Genomic DNA, 21776 nt, shown 5'->3' on the forward strand with positions numbered 1-21776 from the left:
TATTCTTTTTATACAAAAAAAAAACACTCAATAAACACCGACCATTACAAACCTATTGATGGCACTGTATCAATAATGCAGACTTTGAAAAGATATTGAATGTTTCTAATAGTCCATACATAGTTAACATACTATAACTACATGAATTAAGTTTCGTTTTTCAATAAGCTCTAACATATTCACTTTAATAATGGCCTACTCTCGAAAGTCGAAAATATTAGACCATATAATGAAAATGTTAAAGTATTTTCTCATTATTCATAAGTAAATCCGTGCGTTATTTGTCTTAGAGCGAAAATAAAAGATTGAAAAGACAAATAATGCACGAATTGTTGTGTCATACAAAGTTTTTATCGTAATAATATAGCACAAACATTTTATGTTCACATAAGATAAGTTAGGCACTATAGAATTATACTGCATATGATTTTCATTAAAGGATGTTTCATAATATTAAAATCTGACAGTGTGTGACACATATATCATTCCAACAGAGTCGTTTATAATACGTAATCATAATATATGAGCCATGCCATGAGAAAACCAACATAGTGGGTGTGCGACCAGCATGGATCCAGACCAGCTTGCGCATCCGCGCAGTCTGGTCAGAATCCATGCTGTTCGCTTTTAAAGCCTATTGGAATTGGAGAAACTGTTAGCGAACAGCATGGATCCTGACCAGACTGCGTGGATGCGCAGGCTGGTCTGGATCCGTGCTGGTCGCAAAGCCACTATGTTGGTTTTCTCATGGCACGGCTCATATATGTATACTGTCTATATTATGTTTTTAATGAATTGCCTTAAGTAAAAGGCACCTAGGAAATCAAAGATTTTGTGAGATGATGAGTAAAGCGCACAACTATTTTATAGCAGCAAGTTCTTTGAGAGTCGCTGATACTCATAGTTGGGAAGCCAGAGAGCATTTCCAGTATTTGATTTCGAAAATCTAATTGGCAAAAATGTTCATTTGGTAATAATTCATGTACTTTTCTCCAGAAAACTTGTCTCAATGTATCGTTTTCAGTACAGAACAAAATCAGATGTTCGGCAACGGTTTCTGTACACAGTTTGCAGAGCGGGCAATTAACAATGTATGGCCTGGAAAATAATTTATTTATAACTAATACTACCGTCCTACAATATTTCATACTGTTTCCGTCGCGACAGCTAGGATAGTTATGTAAATATCTCTCTTTCGAATTGAATCACTGTGAAATGAAACGAAACAACAATGTCTCTAGATTCTATTTTCGTTGGCCTTTCATTGTACATTTTAATTAGCGTAAACTCTTCTATCTATCTATATTCTGATGAGTAGAACTCCGAAAGGGGCGTAGGCATTAATTATATGCATTGAAAACAACAGTATATTTCAGAGTCAATTTAAAACTGTCATAATAACAGTCGTCGTAAAAATGAATTTTGATCTAGTATACAAAGAAATTGGAGACTTTGGCTTATTCTCAAAATACATCGTTTATGTTGGATCGTTCACTAGCGTTTATTCTGGGTTTCTGTTTATCAACTCTTTCTTTATTCTTGGAATTCCTGATCACAGGTAGGTCTGTTAGTGATTTTAGTTTTCTTGTAATTATAAAGGCATTTCTTTTTTTACATTATGTTAAAAGAACGGATTAGAAAAGACAATAGAGCATTCACGCATGTACATGCAAAAACACATCGGCACACACGAACATACGTACACGTTCGCGCACAACACACATAAACAACAAAACCATTCAAAATGGAAAAATTACGCAAAAACAACAATATGAGCAATGAAAACAACTATCAAGCAATAATAAGAAATAAAACATTGCAGTATGGCCACCTTTTTCGTGAACTTAAAAAGACTACTTAAAAAGGTTTTGCTATCTCATTTTCGATCAAATAAATATCACTGTATGTCTCCACCATAGCAAGGCCTTAAGGAGCTTTTATATAAAATACTTCTAACATGTTTCATTGCAGAAATGTTAGACAATCCTAAAGAATGGTTATCAAATTTATGAACATGATTCCTTTTAAATTGAGCTAACTTTCATGATTATAATTTCGCGTCCTTTCCTTTACCTTCATCTTTCACGTAAATTTTTGAAAGCAGTCGACTTGGCATTTTTTTTAGTTTTAGCAATCTCTCCTCATCTTTGAACCAAAGTATACTTTTAATGAAGATCTCATTATACCAGATACATTGTAATGAAATATTGAAATATCTTTATCTCATAATCCTATTTTTTCTTTAATTTATTCCATGACCACCATGAAAGAAACCTACACTCTGATCGCAGTTTCGAACCAACAACGATGAGGGACAAGTAGTTTGAAGTTGACGACCTTAACCACTCGACCACGGAGGCCCCCGGTTTATTTTTCAACCGAATACTAACATATTGAAGCAATGTACGCAAACAGTTTAACTATGCCATCACTTTCTTTAGTTTAGAAGTATCCATATGTCCAATGAATAAGTACTGGAATAATAACTGACTTCATTTCTACTAATAATTAAAACAAAGTCAACGAAAAGCGAGTGGATGATTGCTACATATTTAGGCAACGTATTTTGTTACTCAGGGTTTCTTGTAAAATTTGGTGGGCAATGGAGGCGTCCGTGGAAGAGTGGACGAATGCAAGCTATGCAGTTAGTTGCCTCAATTCTACATGTACATGATAAGAAAAGTTTTATTTTTAAAATAATTCCAGTTAAAATTATTTTCAGAAATTGATTAAGCAACCAGCTGTTTGTATATTCGAAATTCTTATCTTGTCATTTTTTAACGCTCCAGCTGTTTATTTATAGCCAATGTAAAAATGTTTCGATGATAAAGATGTAATGGTATCATTTCTGTAATCTCTATATTATACACAGTCAAACAACAGAAAATATCAAAAATACAAAAGGTCCGCTTTCATCAACTTATTGCGAAGTCAGCAATAAGACAACCTGTCTAGATTGTTTTTATAGCCACCGTCGGTAACACATATTGGCAACTTCTCCAAAAGACTGTTAGTAATTTCAATGAGAGGATATACGTATAATGTAGTGCATGATAATTAACACGCTCCGATTACAGAAGCCTCCTTGCTCTTTTTGAATAGTTAGATTGTTGTAGAAAAGGGCAGCATACTCTCTAAACGAGATGTTTGTTACAAGCCAGTAATGTGCTTTTGTGTGTGAAAATATTCATTATTTCCATATCTTATTATATGCCTACGTTTTTGTATTTTACAAGGTGAATTCATAATATTACAAACAAAATAATTAAACCAAGTAATTTTATCTGTTCGCATTTTAGAGGTAGGCCTGAAATAGATCATTCATCATTTTTATGCCTTGGCGTTTTATTTTTATTCTAATTTGGCAGGTGTGCTCTACCTGGATGGGAAAACGACACCTACGCTGTTCAGAATGACCGTCACCTTGACGTTATAAACAGGACAATCCCTCTGGCACCAACTACAGAGAAATTCAAATATGATCAATGCAACTATAGAACAGTATCAGAAAATGGGCACATTTCTCTGAGAAAGTGCAAGAAATGGGTGTACGACACTTCTGTTTACCAATCTTCCTTGGCAGCAGATGTAAGTGCTTCAAATTCTCCCAGAATTCAAATGTATGACAGAGTTACTGGTAGGGACAACGTAGTGGATAAGATATGAAACTTAAAAACTAAAAGTTGGCAGGTTCAAACCGGAACCCAACTTTGGGTGCAACAGCTTTCGTAGAAAAATGCAGTTCTGATTTATCCTGCAAGCGAACACTTATGTGCACGACTCTTAGTACGGTATATGGCAGAATAGAGTGAAGTCACGATCGTGGTAAATTCGCGGACATTCAGAATAATATTACAACGCAAAATGATTACACTGTTTTGTTTTACCTCACACAAAATTCTAGCATTTTCATTGCATAAAAGGTAGTCACGTGGTGAGACCCTATTTCTGTGAAGGGTCAGTAGATTTTCATGTCATTCTAGGCTAAAAATAAGTGGTCGATAAAAGAAATCAATTACAGGGTTTGTTAGTGATCATCCAAGGAAGTATATGTGGGGTCGGCTGAAGCCTCGCCCTCCATTTATTTTTTCTACATTGTAGAATTTGAGTAAATTCTGATTTTTTCAAAACTTTTGAATATACCTAGAAAATTCAGCAAATAAGAAAGATAGGGACGTGTGCTTGATTTTTTGCTAGACTGATTTGAAAAAATGGCACTCGCGCAATATTTCATAATGGGAGTCTATGGGAAAATCATAACTTTCATAACATTTTCGCGAATAGAAATTTTTCTACAATGCAGATTTTGATGAAACTTCTCACAATTGTAAATAAACTCATAACCTATAATTTGGTGAAATAGAATGTATAGGTCCGTGTGCTTATTTTTGAGATATTTGACTATGATTTAAGTGAACCGGACATTTCACGCTAATTTTTAGACATTATTTTGATTTTTTTAATGTGTCATATGTTTTAATATCATATTTTGACTTTAGAAATATAGCAATAGTGCCATTATAATAAATTTACTCACATTCATAAAATGATTTTCATTTCCGTACGCCGAATCCAGGCTTTACTCTACGTTTTCCTGATAAATGACGTTACGCCATCACTTCCGGTTTATCAAACGTGCAGAACTACCTTAAAGAAATTTTAACTTGCTCGAAGCATCGCTGATGTGAATTAAGGTTGAAAGAACTAGGATCGAGCGCAAAGAAGAATCAACGCGTAGATCCAAGTAAAACAGACTGTGCTAGATCTTAAATAAATCAAGACAGCGTTTATGGTGAACGCAAATTGTGCAGTGACGCAAATTTAATCTGTATTACAGGTATATTTGTTCCACTTTCGCGCTTTTTGCTGCTTCAATGATTTACAACTACAAATCTATTACTTAAATAACGTGACAAGTACTCCGTATTTGCATCTTTTTTTGTTTTGTTTTACAAAAATCACACATAAAGTGACATGACATTATAACAAAAGAAAGTCGTTGTCAGACATTAAAATTATAACGGAATATACTATACCACATCGTTTTCCCTTTTAGTTTCTGTACTTAAAAGTTTGTGTTTCCGTAATTTGCTTTCTTATTTATGACGTACTTTGATTCTTGCTTGATTATCGGGGAATTTGCTTATATTCTACGTATTTTGCATGGCATTGTTGTCTTATGTCGTATAAACACTTGTTTTTTCGTCTTTTCTTTATTCCGAACATTATCTTTTTAAACTGTTTTCATTTCGCATGTCGATATTTTATCATTTCTATTTCTGTGCCTTTTCGTTTTATCTTATTTTGCAGAGAGTTTATTTCTTATGGCGGCCGATAGCGTCCATTTTAAAATAGAAAAAGTGGAAACTCCACAGGTCGCTCAACACGACAAAAACGAAAATGTTGCTGGCTCGGTTTGATTGAGCCTGTTCATGGACTGTAGTGGAAAGCCGCAAAAATTTTACCGTCAGTTTATAAAATATCGCGAGCAACTTTCAAATCCTCGATATTTTATGTCGAAATTGTATAAAATATCGCGGCCAAGAGAAACTCTTGAGTTTTTCTGTCACACTTCTTTCATAAAAAGTCGAATTCGCGACATTTTCTGTCTACGTAGTGGAATAAGCCAGGCAAACATATTATTATTTTAGGTAGCCGATTGCGGTCATTTTAATCCGCGATATTTTTTTTTTGATGCGTACCTTATAAAAGTCGAGTTTATACATTTAAGTCTCTCGTTTTTATGCCTAGAAACATCTCCCATAGAAAGTCGCGGGTAAAAACTCGCTATTTTTCGCCGCGACATTTTAAGAGACCATTTTATGAGACCGTTGAGAAACAAAAAGTCGGCTTTATTTTTACTCTCGACTTTTTGTAGAATTTCCACTAAAATTACAAAAAATGTCGCGGATTTTATTCTGTTTCTCGACTTTTTATAGACTGACGAGAGATAAAGTGTAGAATCAAATCCTGAACGCTACCGGCCACCGGAGACAAAATGTTCCTTGCTGTTTCCAAAAACTATTATAAAATATTGCGGTTTATATGTTCCTCGCTTATTTTATACGATTTCGACAGAAAATCTCGCGATTTCGTAAATTGCCCGCGACATTTTATACACAGACGATAAAAGTTCTCACGGGCTTAAAATGGACGCAACCGGTCACCATAATTTCTCGACGGAATGAAATACCAAGATTTGTGTACAGTTGCGTTCAGTATAGGTTACACAACTGTGAATATGGCAATATCTTCATTAAAATGTTTCAGCTGGCGTACAGAAAGCCGGTGGCTCTACCAAGGTGTCCGCCCGTGAAATGATACACGGGAGTCACCTAGGGTCTTCCTCAACCACCAAAAGCTGGAAAGTCATAATATGACCCATAACTCTGTCGTTGTGACGTTAAACTCAACAAAAATTAATAATGACAAGAATCAAAATGAAGTAAAATTTAATTCCACCAATAAATCTTATTTCATGTATTTCTTGCCGGTTATTATAGTTAAACATGGTGTGTGATAGGAGCATTCTGAAGTCCAATGCTCAGATGGTTTTCTTTGGAGGACTCCTGGCTGGTTCCTTCCTGACTGGAATCTTTTCAGATAGGTAACTTACAATATCAAAAATTCCCATCTCTTTTATGATATTACATTTTAAATGTTATGTAAATGCAACAACTTCTTTTATACTTTTCACATACATGTAGTTTTAAAGATTTAGATGTCCCGTTTTTTTGCCATTCTCACCTTTTTGTTTATAATCTATTCAGTACCCTTTCAAATTCTAACAGATTAAAACTAATCATAAATAAAATACAGTGTCATAAAACTGAATAGTTAAATGTTGAAATCAAACTAAAATAAATGTTTGAAAGTATTTGAAACCAGTTTCCGTATAAACTAAACCACTTTCTCCCACTGATATTTATAAATGAAATGTACAGTGACAAAATCTTGTTCAATGTTTACGTTAAAGCAAGGCCTAATTTTCATCAGCATTTTAACTCCAGTTTTCAGGATTTTTTTCAGGCATAAAGTACTAGCAAGTGTTCGTATATTTCGATCTCTATATGAGCCGTGCCATGAGAAAACCAACATAGTGGGTTTGCGACCAGCAAGGATCCAGACCAGCCTGCGCATCCGCGCAGTCTGGTCAGGATCCATGCTGTTCGCTAACATTTTCTCCAATTCCAGTAGGCTTTAAAAGCGAACAGCATGGAGCCTGACCAGACTGCGCGGATGCGCAGGCTGGTCTGGATCCATGCTGGTCGCATACCCACTATGTTGATTTTCTCATGGCACGGCTCATATACTTAAGCAAAAACAAAACGTACGCTCATCCTGAATACATGTCCTTAAATGTTCAGGTTTGGTCGGAAGCCCACACTATGTATTTCTTCTATCTTCTACTTTCTGGCGGCGATGGGCATTGCCTGGACACCAAGCTACGTTGTGTATGTCTTCTTGACGTTTTGTGTCGGATTTTTCTCTGTCGGAAATTTTATGCCATCCTATGTTATGGGTAAGAAATTCATTTATTTTTGACCGAAAGCCAGTTGTCCAGAAAACAGTAACTAATTTCGCAAGGTTTCTTATCAGTACTTAAAACGCATTGATACCGTAAATCTAAAGGCAATAAACAACGCATCTCCTAAATAATCAATGATTTTTCTACCATTTAGTACTCATGATTTTTCTTTTTTTTTTTAAATATGAATAGGAATATTGTAAAAATCTACAGACAATAAAAGAAGTAAAGCTAAAAGATTTTCAGTTTAATCAACATATTTTTGTTTAAGTGTTATTAGTAGTATAGGCGTCACTTTGTGTCTAAACAATCGGGCGCCATCTTGGATGACCTAGTTACTATAATTAGTAACTCATTTGCATATAAGAATTCATAATAAGTGCGCGTGTGCGGCGGCCATTTTGAATTCTAATGACGTATTTATGAAAATGCTTAGGAATGTCTTGTATACTTATCTAGGGCATGTTCGCGCATTTCGAGGGTCAGCCCTACAGGTCACAATAGCCTAAATAGTTTTCCCTTTATATTCTATATAAAACTGACTTTTTTCAAAGAGCTAGCAAACATAGCTTGACCCATTTCAGAGAACAAATCCTTTCCTCATTTTAAAGAGTTATGATAAAACTGATATAAAATAAAGAGAAAAGTAGGGGTCATGTATCTTCTAAGAGAGATTTCTCTGGTCACATTACTGTAAACTGACATCAAAATCACACTTCTGTGACCCAGAAGTACTACTCATACTAAAATTGAGCTTGACTTCACCGAATACAACCTGCTCTCCCACGTTTCCTACCAAAATGTCAACAATACATCTACAGTGAAATTTAAACAAAAACTAGCCTCAATTTAGACCTCTGTTAAGCGAAAAATTAGTATTCAAATACTTGACAGCCATTACGCGACTAGACCAGATGGCTCACACGCTGGTTCCTTTTAGTTTAGTTAGGCCCGGAGATAACACGAAAACAAAGCTATACGCATGCGTTATAAAGAACCTCTAGTAAAATCATTCGAAAGTAAATGTATAATATAATTACGTACTGCTGACCAGTCATTAAAACTATACAAGGATACCTATTTATAAAATGAAATTAAAAGACAAACCATTACGCACTCAACGGATGTAAACCCGTTGATATCCCACGCTAAAATGAACCAACACTCTTTATCCGTTTAGAATACAGATTAATACCGTCGTTTCTAAACATAAAATAGCCAGTCAGAAGGCAGGGAAACGAACCAATAAAACGTCTCCAATAAAGTCGTTTTGACCAATGAAAACGTCGAAATTTTAACCAATCAACGCTCAATATTATTAACGAATGACATCGCGAATTCAGAAAGTGAATCGTATATAAGAGAGTGCACAGCCGTCATCCATTGGAATTCATACGGGTGACATGGAAAACTTTACCGTTAACACTTTCACCGGCGCAGACGAATTTTGCGGGGATCAGGCGTTCTCTTCTGCAAATGACAACGGTAAGTCTGAATACTGATCAGAGAATAAACTATTTTGACAGGCTTAAATCCGTACTATAACGTACAAATACGATGATTTTACGTAGCGCGATTTATGAGCGCATTAATATAATGATTACAATTTCTTTAATAAACCCGATACGAAATACAATAGAAATAATTAACTAAATTATTCATACAACTTACCAGTCCGGATAAATTCGCCTAATGAATCAATGGTTGAATAGAAATATCGTTTCACTACCAACAGCCGATCGGAATGCATTATTTTGACAAGCGGTAACGTTTTTCCAATACACCTGACAGGTTGAGACACGTATCGCTTTACGTCTACTCCACGCTACACATATATTGATTTTAAACAGCGCCGTTAACGCTTTATACATAATTATAGAAATGATTATAGCAAAATGTCATGAATTTACCCGATACGAAAATGAAACAGAAATACCTAATTTAATCGTTCATACAATTTACCTGTCCGGATAAATTCGCCTCATGAATCAAATCTTTAGATGGTTGAATAGAAATATCGTTTCACTACCATCAGCTAATCGGAATGCAGTATTTTGACAAGCGGTAACATTTTCCCAATACACCTGACAGGTTAAGACCCGTATCGCTTTACGTCTACTCCAAGCTATAGTGTACATATTTATCGATTTTAAACAGCGCGTTAACGCTTTATACATAAGTATAGAAATTATTATAGCAAAATGTCTTTAATAAACCCGATACGAAAAATGAAATAGAAATACCTAATTTAATCGTTCATACAGCATAAACCGTGATGTGCGCTCTACCTGAGATCCTTAAATCGAATGATATTTACCTGTAGAACTCCAGTATATAACACTTCGCTACCTACAACCAATCAGGAAGCAGAATTTTGACAAGCGATAACACGGATCGACTTTGTTTTCCAATACTGAGATAAAACCGAAGGGAAAGTTTAATATTTGTCCTTTAAATAAGAATTATTGAAAATAAGTGCCTCTTGTCTGGTTTTTACCGGTTTAATCCAGTATTACTATTTTAATTGACCAATCAGAATTGAGATAAATACCGTTCTTACTACAAATACAAGCCTCCTTTTGAAATCGAGGCTTTGTGGCGTGTATATAATAGCGCTTTCATCAGACAAAATCATTCAGAAGTCAAATCATGGAAAATAGCTCGAAAGTATTCGAGAATATGATGAATTCCTTCGCTGCTGACCTAAAGGAAGTGTGTCCAGTACATCACAAAGTATGGCTTTACGAAGCGCATTACAGTAAAGTACATTTTGGGTTTTCGGAAGACATGTGGGTAGAATTATTGACAAGCTATATAAGAAACAGGACGAATTCGAATGTAGACTTCTCCATCATCCACACTTGTGATCCGTATACGGACATGGAGATTAATTTGCCTGACGGACATTATTTGGTAGACATAGAGTATGCTTTACGCGACTTTCTGGAAGCGAAGGGATGTCTCTATGTTCAGTACAAGGACATAACAAAAACGAGAATAGAGTTCGATATGAATTACTCTACATGGGTATATATGCTCCGAAAATACATGAGCAAATATCATCCGAAAATAGAACTCAAGTGGTGCGAACATAGCTTGCAACCAAATTCCTATTGCCCCTGTAACATCAGTACGGAACCCGAAGGACCCGGAAATATCTACATAGATGTACTAACTATGCTCTGTGATCATCATGCAAACAGAAATTGGTAGAAAAGAGCATTTTAAAGCGTTGAACTTGTTGCTGAATTGTATTGATCATTACACGAAATTTGTATGAAAGACAGGCTAAAGAGGCAGTTTTAAATAGTGTAAGTGATGGCTGTGTTACCATCGGATCTCTGTAGAAAACTATTTTCTGACTGTGTAGAAAGACCGTATATACCGTTATGTTACATGTTGGATTATGAGACGTATAGAATGGCTCTTAGTAAAATAACGACACAAAATTTTTCCAACCTATGCATAAAACAGTGATTAAAGCAAAATAGCATATCTTTAAAAGACACTTTGATCGTCGTTTTCATCAGATGAATTTCAATACTGGGGCGAAAGTGACTGGATGACTTATATTCCTGAGAACGAGGAAATAGCGCTTTATGTCAACGATGTGATACGATGGGGTGGCTAAGAATTTAAATACGATTGCTTTCCAGTCCGAGAAAAGAATAATAAACATGATTTTATTTTACTGTAGATATCATTGATGTAGTTCTTCATTTAGAACTGCGAGAGACGCTTATTAAAAAGCATAATATGGATTTGTGAAACGAAATAAAATACAATAAAGGAATATGTCGTTTAATTTGTGTACACCTACCGACGCCTAATCTTTTCCGTCAAATCAAATTCGAATTTATAGGTTATAAATAACAAAGACATATTGTTCTTTTAATTTTTTATTGCCAAAGCTTGTATTACTAAAACAGGCTACATGTATCAACTAAAATAAGAAACAATAAATTCATCATTCGACTTCTTGCGATACACATCAAACGGTTTTAAAATGTCCTTCATTTTTCGTCCGGAACATCGGTTCATAATATAATATACGCAATACAGCCCGCATATGTTTGAATCTGTATCCTGTATTTGACTGAGGTTCATCCAATAACGCTTCTTTAACGCTTGCTCAAAATGAACTTTGTAGTGCTCTGGTCTATTACCTAGTGAATCGAAAAATTTGTCGGGCCCTCTTTTTGGAAAATAAAAGGCCACCCAATGTTTTCCTGATCCCTGGCTCGTGTCTGTATTCGAAATGACGTATTGTCCTCTACGTATTTGAAGTTGGTCCGCGGCGCATATTGTCACAGGGTACTCTTTTAACATTTCCTCGAGTTCGTAGTTATTCATTTTAAAATGTATAGGTGTTCCAATCTATAGTATCTTCGGTCATGCTTTCGCGATTTTTCTTACGTCGTGGGCTGTCTAAATCACGACTCAAAGGTGTATACATTTTATCCCTATGTCGCTTCAGATCACTATGCTTTCGTGACCGTCTTATTTCCGACCTAGCAATATCAACCGCTTGGGCTACGGGTGTCACGAGTTTTACTACGGGGAGATCTTCCCCTTTTTGTTCTTGTTTCATTGCTTCCCTTTCTCGTTCCTCTTTTAATTCGGCCATTTTCCTAAGATGAGCACCGCTACCAACTATATAACGGCCCATATGATCAGGCTGTACGTATCCGTCCCTCAGGTCTTTGAAATGTTGTATCCATTTTTCCGGGTCCGGTTTATCCGGTACCCATTTTTCTTGTTTATAATCGTATACCTCTATGGAGCCCATTTTGGCGTGTTGAAAGTTAAAGCACGCCAATCCTTCTTACAACGTTCATTCATCATCATCCGATTCCTGATCGTCATTAGCTTCTTTATTATCATCCATTGAATATTCTTCTTTGCTTTCATGATCGGGCCACAACTCAACAAAAAGGTCTTTTCTAAGCGCAATGGCTTGTCGAATAGATTCTTTGACAGTCATGTCGTGCTGACTTCTTAGTTTTTTAGCCGACTGTAGAATCTGCTGCTGAGTAGGATCGTTTTGTAGCTCATAAAAGTCAATTAGAAATCGGGCATAATTTTGTCTCAGTCTCTTTCTTAGTTGAGGCAATTTGTCCTTAGCGGTGCGACGGTAAGCTTCTTCAAAAGAGAGCCCTTGTTCCGTATAGTTTTTAACTTTAGCTCTGAATTGTTCTTTAATAGATTGTCTGAGAGGACCCTGAAAACGCTTATCCCATATCTCACGGCGTGATCGCTCTTCTATAATCTCAACTTTTCTACGTTTACCGGGAGGTCCCTTGATCAAAGATCGTTTCTTTACAAAGCTTGTGTCATTATTTCTATTTTCTGTTTCATCATCACTATCATCATCATGGTCATCATAATCCTCCTCCTCATCTTCATCCTTGTCATCATTTTTGTCCGATAAGTATCCTTCTCCATTGAAATAGTCTTCTTGTTTATATTCATCATCTGTTCGTTTTCTCTTTTCTGGATTGTTCGCGTCGAAAATGTTATCGCGTAAACGGTGTTGTTCTGGGGTGCTCGATTTTAAGTCTATTACCAAATAACCGTGCGGTCTTGATGTCGCTCGTTCAAACCGTTTCATAAAGATGTTACTAGACGAAGGGTAAATTCTTCTTGCCAATGTAGCAACTTGTTGTCTGTCAATAGGATTATTAAATAGCACCAGATACTGCGTATTCAAAGCGATATCTCTGCAAGCTTTACCTTGAGGGAACAAATTTTGGGTGAGATATACGACAGATATGTTCCTGTGGTGACTGCCCTTGGTAAAGAGATCAGCAATTCTTTGATCGCATTTAGCTTCAGTCATCAAGTCGTCAAAGACCAGCAGGTTCCTTCGATTGACATTTATATATTGGGAATCGTTTAGGTAGTCTGGAATACCGTGTACAAATTCGATCCCGGAAATTTCACGCTGAAGTTCATCATACAATGGTTGCCATTGTCCAAAACACCATATGATACGCTGAGGCTGAGGTCTTACAAGACTTGATGATAACAGTTTTCTTGTCCATTCAGTTTTTCCACTACCACTTGGTCCTGAAACCACCATAGAAAATGGATGTTGAAACTTCATCTCTCTTGAAGTGTTCAATATTTGTAATGATGGTGAATAATTCCCAGTGTGGTCGTCACTCCAATGCTTATTACGTTGATGTCTCAGCATGGCGTCGCGCCTAGAGAATGACTGGTGACATAGAGAGCACTTATTCATTTGTGAAGCAGATGTAAAATTATTTTCATACAACAAGACACTGCTTTGTGTTCTTACAAATTTTAAATGTCATTCTTACGCTTTTAAGACATATTTTGCTGTCAGAATTATTGTCAGTAATGGTGGTGGTGTGGTACTGGTGGTGAAGGTGGTGGTGGTGGTGGTGGTGGAGGTGGTGTGGTGGTGGAGGTGGTGGTGGTGTGGTGGTGGTGGTGTGGTAGTGGTGGTGGTGGTGGTGGTGGTAGTGTTGGTGGTAGTGGAGATGGTAGAAGTGGTGTAAGTAGTGGTGTTGTGGAGGTGGTGGTGGTGGTGTGGTGGTGGTAGTGGAGGTGGTGGTGGTGGTGGTGGAGGAAGTGGTGGTGGTGGTGGTGGTGATGTGGTGGTGGAGGTGTGGTTGAGTTGGTGGTGTGGTGGTGGAGGTGGTGGTGGTGGTGGTGGTGGTGGTGAAGGAAGTGGTGGTGGTGGTGGTGGTGATGTGGTGGTGGAGGTGTGGTTGAGTTGGTGGTGTGGTGGTGGTGGTGGTGGTGGTGGAGGAGGTGGTGTTGTGTTAGTGGTGGTGGTGGTGCAGGTGGTGGTGTTGGTGGAGGACGTGGTGGTGGTGGTGTGGTGGTGGTGGTGGTGGTGTAGGAGGTGGTGGTGGTGGTGGAAGTGGTGGTGGTGGTGTGGTGGTGGTGGTGCAGGTGGTGGTGGTAGTGGTGGTGGTGGTGGTTGAGGAGGTGGTGGAGCAGGTGGTGGTGGTAGTGGTGGTGGTGGTGGTGGTAGTGTGGTGGTGGTGGTGGTGGTGGTTGAGGAGGTGGTGGAGGTGGTGGAAGTGGTGGTGGTGTAGTGGTGGTGGTGGTGGTGGTGGTGGTAGCGGTGGTGGTAGTGGAGGTGGTGGAAGTGATTGGAGCTGCCATCATATATATTACATTCTAATTTAAATTTTGGGCATTAATGTATATTTATTAGATTTTAATTACAATTTTAAAATAGAGCTGACTGAATAGCGCGATTTTTGAGACGCGGGGCTGTCAATTTTGAGAATTTAATTACTAGTTAAAATTAAGGCTGATTTCATTAGACTTTATGTGATTGATAAACTACGTTTCTATTGAAAATAGTTTTTGATAGGCAGTAACGCTAAAAAATCTTTATGTATAAGATGTAGCGTTAGATGAATTTGGTTACTATTTTCAAAGAAAAACACCCATAATGACCGCCTCGTTATAAGTACTTATACAGAAATGAGTTACTGTATTTTTATAATTAACATTTCTACTATTTTGTCTCATAATTTCATTTTATAAATAGGTATTCTCGTATATTTTTAATGACTGGTCAGCAGTACGTAATTATATTATACATTTTCTTTCGAATGATTTTTATACTAGAGGTTCTTTATAACGCATGCGTATAGCTTTGTTTTCTTGTTATCTCCGGGCCTAACTAAACTAAAAGGAACCAGCGTGTGAGCCATCTGGTCTAGTCGCGTAATGGCTGTCAAGTATTTGAATACTAATTTTTCGCTTAACAGAGGTCTAAGTTGAGGCTAGTTTTTGTTTAAATTTCACTGTGGATGTATTGTTGACATTTTGGTAGGAAACGTGGGAGAGCATGTTGTATTCGGTGAAGTCAAGCTCAATTTTAGTATGAGTAGTACTTCTGGGTCACAGAAGTGTGATTTTGATGTCAGTTTACAGTAATGTGACCAGAGAAATCTCTCTTAGAAGATACATGACCCCTACTTTTCTCTTCATTTTATATCAGTTTTATCATAACTCTTTAAAATGATTTGTTCTCTGAAATGGGTCTAGCTCTGTTTGCTAGCTCTTTGAAAAAAGTCAGTTTTATATAGAATATAAAGGGAAAAATATTTAGGCTATTGTGACCTGTAGGGCTGACCCTCGAAATGCGCGAACACGCCCTAGATAAGTATACAAGACATTCCTAAGCATTTTCATAAATACGTCATTAGAATTCAAAATGGCCGCCGCACACGCGCACTTATTACGAATTCTTATATGCAAATGAGTTACTAATTATAGTAACTAGGTCATCCAAGATGGCGCCCGATTGTTTAGACACAAAGTGACGCCTATACTACTGTTATTAAAAAATAGATAATAATATAATTATGTTGCTACTGTCAAAATCAGAGAGAAACGATAGAACATTTGTTCAACTTATGTCCATATGTCCACAATTATTTAGTACTCATTTCATTACATTTTTGTCACGACAGTTACTTTTCAGCTACCGAATCATACAAGTCATGAGTTTTACAGATCGGTCTTGTCATAAAACTTAATCCATTTCTCTGCTAGGAATGGAATTTGTTGGGCCATCTATGAGACGATTTCCCGGTCTTGTTGGTGGTTATTACTGGATGGTTGGAAACTTGATATTGGCCGGACTTGGTTACGCTATTCGAGACTGGAGTACTTTACAGATCGTTTGTGCAGCGCCGGGCATTCTCTTCCAGATTTTCTGGTTGTAAGTCATTTAGAAAACCGCTTATGAGAGGATGTTTTAACGCAACAGAACTGACTAGAAACTAAATAAATACAAAATCATTAAGAAATAGTTATTTTGAAAATAAGTTATTAGCGCTATTCTTGCTAAAAGTTTAGTTAGAACTGTGAGCATGAGTCTTAAATAACATCTATATGTTCACATCGCACATTTCAAGTTTGGAAGGTATGTGACGCTTATGTAGCTTTTGCATAAAATCAAAGAAGCACATTGCCAAATGATACAGTGCTATTTTATCATTCAACAGCTAAAATGACACAGGAAAGAAGTTAAAACGTTCCTACTTCAAATAATTTAAGATATGTTGTCATTTCAGTGTTTTCCCGGAGTCACCTAGATGGCTGTATACCCAAGGCAAACTTGAGGAGTCAAAGGCAGTCATTCGTAAAGCCGCGAAATGGGACAAGATCACTTTGCCTGAGAAGTTTTTTGATAAGGTGTTTAAAGATGTACCGGAACCTAATCAGGGGAAAATATGGCACCTGTTCACATCTAGGGTCTTGTGCATACGTACATTGATAATCTTTTTTAACTGGTAAATGTTTTCACATTAACAAGATTCTAATGGTAATGCGGTACTGAATATCTTTGTTAAAATGTATACCTTTTCGGACAGCGCTTTATAGTTACTGAATTTTTTTCATAAAAATAAAAGGTAAGGGTAAATTTCCCGGAAGCACAGAGTACCCCAAACACAGCCAGAAAATCATGCATCGCAAAGTAGGCCGGTAACAAAAAGAATCTGTAAGAGAAAATATAGTAGACGGGTTGCTTAAAAAAATCCAACAACAAGTACATTTTACTTGTATTGGATAAAGGATAGATAAAATGGGTGGTAGTGGTGGAAAAAGGTTATTGGTAACCAAAGCACAAAATGAGAAACACAAATTATTGAATTTCACAATATTGTGTGTTCAGCAGTTCACAATAAACAATCACCAACAAAAATATAAATTCATGTCCTGGTTGGGATTGTATTGTACATTATATAGATACTTTCCTAACATTAATATAGAATGCTTTCATAAATTCACCGTCATCATTAAGGGCAATAAGATTAAAACACCAAAAAATTTAGAACACTATTTTAAATCATAGATAAATGTTCTGGAGTGCCTATCATTTAAATTCAACGGCTAATTTACAGGTTTGTGGTGTGTTTAGCGTATTATGGACTTGCTCTGAACAGTGGAGATCTAGGTGGAAGCATGTACCTGAATTTCTTTCTTCAAGGCCTAATGGACTTTCCGGCAACCACAATAACCCTGGTCCTTCTTGACAGAACAGGACGAAAGCCTTTGCTAGTGGGAAGCATGATAATAGGTGGACTCGGCTGCCTAGCAACGGTGTTTACGATTGTATATGGCGGAGAAGGTAGCATACAAACATTTTTACAGCCATCTAGCTTCATTTAAATACATTTATTTTAACTCTTTCATTATTAGAGCGTGAAACTTAATTTGAAATATATTTTAATTAAAATTCTGAATTGGTTATATATCATAGAAGTGATGTCGATCCCGCCAGGTTGGAACGTCGACCGGCCGACACCTTCTCAAATGTCATACACAGACAATAATGTCTAGTAAATGCAAATCATGAAGGCTGTTAACATAATTACTATGACAACGATTTGCTGACAAAATCACAGAATCCGCTACGATTAATATTTGGTCACAAAATTTGCTATGAACGGAATACATAAACATGAACATTTTGTAAGTAAAGTTAGATTTAACCAAGTGAACGGACGGAATGTTGGCAGATAGGTCCGACTGCCCGATATGAAAAATATGAACCACACCAATTTATTTGTAGTAACTAATGTTATGTGTGTAAGGTAGGAAGTTTTAAGAATGCATTCAGTTAATAACTTAATACCTTACCATTTAGGTATGTTTTTAAAAACATCAAAAACAAAATAAGTCCAATATTGGCCAGATGTCGTAGGAAAATGTGATCGTCATAACCTTGCTATAATGTTACGATATTGTAGAGAACTGTACTTTACAACTGAATAAAGTTATCATTCAGCTAATAATCAACATATTAATTCTTTTTGTGCAAAATTGTAACTATTCAGGAATTTGTCAAATATTTCCAGAAATACTATTATTAAGAATAATGTATATGAATATTCATTACAATTTCAGTATAAAGCATTTAAAAGTCATAAAAATTGTAATAAGGGGCTTGCGTTGGTGTTGAGGGCAAAAGGTGTTAGACAAGATATCAGTCCGACTTAAAACCGATGGGCAAATCATTATCGGTCACGCAGATATTAAATAGATATCGGTCCAATGATTAGTAAACATGGATTAGCTGGCTGGGAAGAAAATATGAAAGAATGTCTTTTGAGAGTGTTTTATATACGTATGAACAGTACCAAAATCATAGAATAACTGACATTTCATTTTAAAGTCAGTGAAGTTGATCTTCAAACCGGTTTGTTCTGCTGTGGTAATTTTTATGAGCGTTACTGGCGTATCTTTGTTTGGTCTTCAGATAAAAGCGGTTAGTACTAATATTTATTTTCCAGAATACAGTGTTGCAACAACAGTTCTAGCTATGCTTGGGAAAATTGGGGCTTCGGCTGCTTTCTCCATGGTGTACGTGTACTCGGCCGAATTATTTCCAACTGTGGTACGAAACGCTGGGATGGGTTCAAGCTCCTGCTTGGCCCGTGTAGGGGGTATGAGTGCTCCATATATTGCCGATCTGGTTTGTATTTTTTACCACGGATATCAAACTTCATACTTCATGCATACACTCCATCTTCGGCTATAGTTAGGAAGTTGTTTATAGCTTACAGATAAAAGTCAGCAAAACTAAACATAATAATGACAATGAATTGAGTTGAAAACTTGAGAAATTAATGAAGGACATCTATTGGAGCTCGGCTATCGTTAGTACAATGTATGTGCTGAATATGCCAGTATCTGTTTTCCTAACTTGATTTCTATTCCGTCCAGGTGTTAAGAAAAACCGAGGTCACTTTCGGTTCTCTACGATGTTCAAACCATAACGCTCTGAATTATCTCCACTGACCTTCCATACACTGCTATTGACCTTAGAAAATAATTTCATGTGCAGTGAACTTTCTGGCGATCATCCAGAGGACTTAAGTTACTACTTCAAAATGATATAAAATGATTTTACTATTTCTATATAAGTGAATATTAATTTGGGTTTCAGGATCGCCTGGTGGGTGGTGGTTTTGGGAGAGCTCTGCCGCAGATTGTTTTTGGTACTCTATCAATCATTGCGGGTCTGTTAGCCATTTACCTTCCTGAGACACTGAATCGTAATCTACCAGAGACGATCGAACAAGGCATAAAGTTTGGAAGGTAAGTTCTCACATCGAACAGAAAGTACGTTGGACCGCCAAGCTGCCCTAGTGGTAGAGCTACCACTTCGAGTTAGAGAGGTTTTGTGTTCACTCCCTGGCTGCATCTCACCAAAGGTAGTGAATATGGTACCATAGTCTCCCTCGCTTGGCACTCAGCATTAAAGAGGAAACTATATTCTCACATAGCCTCGTGGCAAAACATATAACTGAAAATGAAGTGTGGAGAGTGATATCGATCTAAAATAAAGTTGAATATATTAAACAATAAGATCGCACAGCTCTCTAGACTCCCAGTTTAGAGTGACTGCAGTATCGCATATCACAATCAGAACAGGGAATGAAATTGTACGGTAAGTTCACATATCTCCATAAATTATAAATATTACTTAGAGAATGTATACATCCATTTAAAACAAAATTCACTTCTAATTTAACACTACTTACTATTCTTATGATCTGAAACATGTCACAGGCATTTTATTTAAGAATTTCATCATCACAGTAATAGAGCGTTTACTGCCTATTTATGGAAGCGCACAATTTGTCTTAACGTCTCTACTGTGAAGCCACTCTACCTTTACTTCTTTCTACGGAGGCAATTATATTTTTCCTTCTGTAAAGAAAAAATCATGTTTTCCCCCGTTTTTCATAGGGAAGAAGAAGAGGAAGAAAAAGCAGACGAGAAAGAAATTTACGTCAACAAAGCATTGGACGACCTTGAACCGTGCACTCACCTGTGATATAGAGCTGTACTATAAGGATGTAATTTTATATTTATATGATGTATCAGCTGCAGAAAATATACTCCAACCACCCGACATGGAAAAATGGAATAATATCGCTTTAACCAAACGAATACCTGAAATAAACATATCTAATTTTTTATTGACTCTGATTTTTTTTTTATATTTTGACTGTGATTTTTTATATACATGTATTCCAATACTATTAAGCTTCAGCTGACATAGTGATATAATAAAAGGTGATAAAAATGTAAACAGGAAAGTCAATGATAGGGCGAATCAAAGGCAATGGGTAAATTCGACCTCCAACACTAACGAATACAAACTCATTTGTCATGGAGAAATTTTAACCCTTACCCTGCTAAATTTCTATAATGAACTTGTCCATCTTCTAATTTCGACAGTACCATTAACTGTTAAAAGGGGTGCTTATCAAAAAGATACTGACTGAATGGCGAACAGTGCAGATCATGAGCCTTAGATACTAAATTAGTTACACTTTATCAAGACCTCTAGAACGTGACATTAGTTACTCTTTTTCAATATCATATCTGAAGAGTCTAAAACAGAAATGAAGAGACATAGAATCTTAAACTTATTACTATTTATCAAGACCATTTCTGGAGATCCCTAGAACCTGAGTAATATCAAAGTCATATGTATTACTATACTAGTAATGACAAAAATATTACTGATTAAACATAAGATATTTAATTTCATATTTGCCAGTAATATATGTTAGTCTATTTTGCTGATAGAACTACAAACTGATTATACAATAAGTTTTGCTATTTAAAGAGAAACCAGTATTATAAAACAGCATACCTAAAGGGTTAATTATCCAGGATTTTAAAATGGAAACGAATCATAAATAATGATGATATTTCCGCAGGTATTTTTGGTTTGAACAGCTAAATTCGACAGGGTTAAATGACACACTACGCAATTGGAAGGCAAATGCTAACGAAAACTCAACCAGTCCTACTTTTCATGAAAGTGCTCTCGCTGCTCTGCTGCTTTCAATGATAACGGACTAAAGATATATATACCTATAATGTCCTACTGGATAGAACCCGGTACCCGTATCGTAGTGAATAGGACCCGGAACCCGTATCGTAATAGATAGAGCCCTTAACCCGTATCGTAGTGAATAGAACCACGGAGTAGGACAAGTAGTCCAATGCACTCTTTTATATCAACAAAACAATTGAAAATATATGAGCCGTGCCATGAGAAAACCAACATAGTGGCTTTGCGACCAGCATGGATCCAGACCAGCCTGCGCATCCGCGCAGTCTGGTCAGGATCCATGCTGTTCGCTAACGGTTTCTCTAACTGCAATAGAATTTGAAAGCGAACAGCATGGATCCTGACCAGACTGCGCGGATGCGCAGGCTGGTC

The 21776-nt window shown here is 36.6% G+C and overlaps 1 protein-coding gene across 1 annotated transcript; it reads left to right on the top strand.

The window, feature by feature from the left end:
• Nucleotides 1–1318: 1318 nt before the first annotated feature.
• On the top strand, nt 1319–21006 carry LOC123553181 (organic cation transporter protein-like). Its single transcript, XM_045342928.2, has 10 exons — nt 1319–1558; nt 3369–3588; nt 6504–6607; nt 7368–7522; nt 16076–16244; nt 16600–16818; nt 17431–17657; nt 18823–19004; nt 19479–19630; nt 20285–21006. The coding sequence occupies exons 1-10, from the start codon at nt 1416–1418 to the stop codon at nt 20370–20372; spliced, it is 1659 nt and encodes a 552-aa protein (XP_045198863.2). The 5' UTR covers nt 1319–1415; the 3' UTR covers nt 20373–21006.
• Nucleotides 21007–21776: the final 770 nt, after the last annotated feature.

This window comes from Mercenaria mercenaria, chromosome 4, assembly GCF_021730395.1.
Source record: "Mercenaria mercenaria strain notata chromosome 4, MADL_Memer_1, whole genome shotgun sequence".
Classification (NCBI taxonomy): Eukaryota; Metazoa; Mollusca; class Bivalvia; order Venerida; family Veneridae; genus Mercenaria; species Mercenaria mercenaria.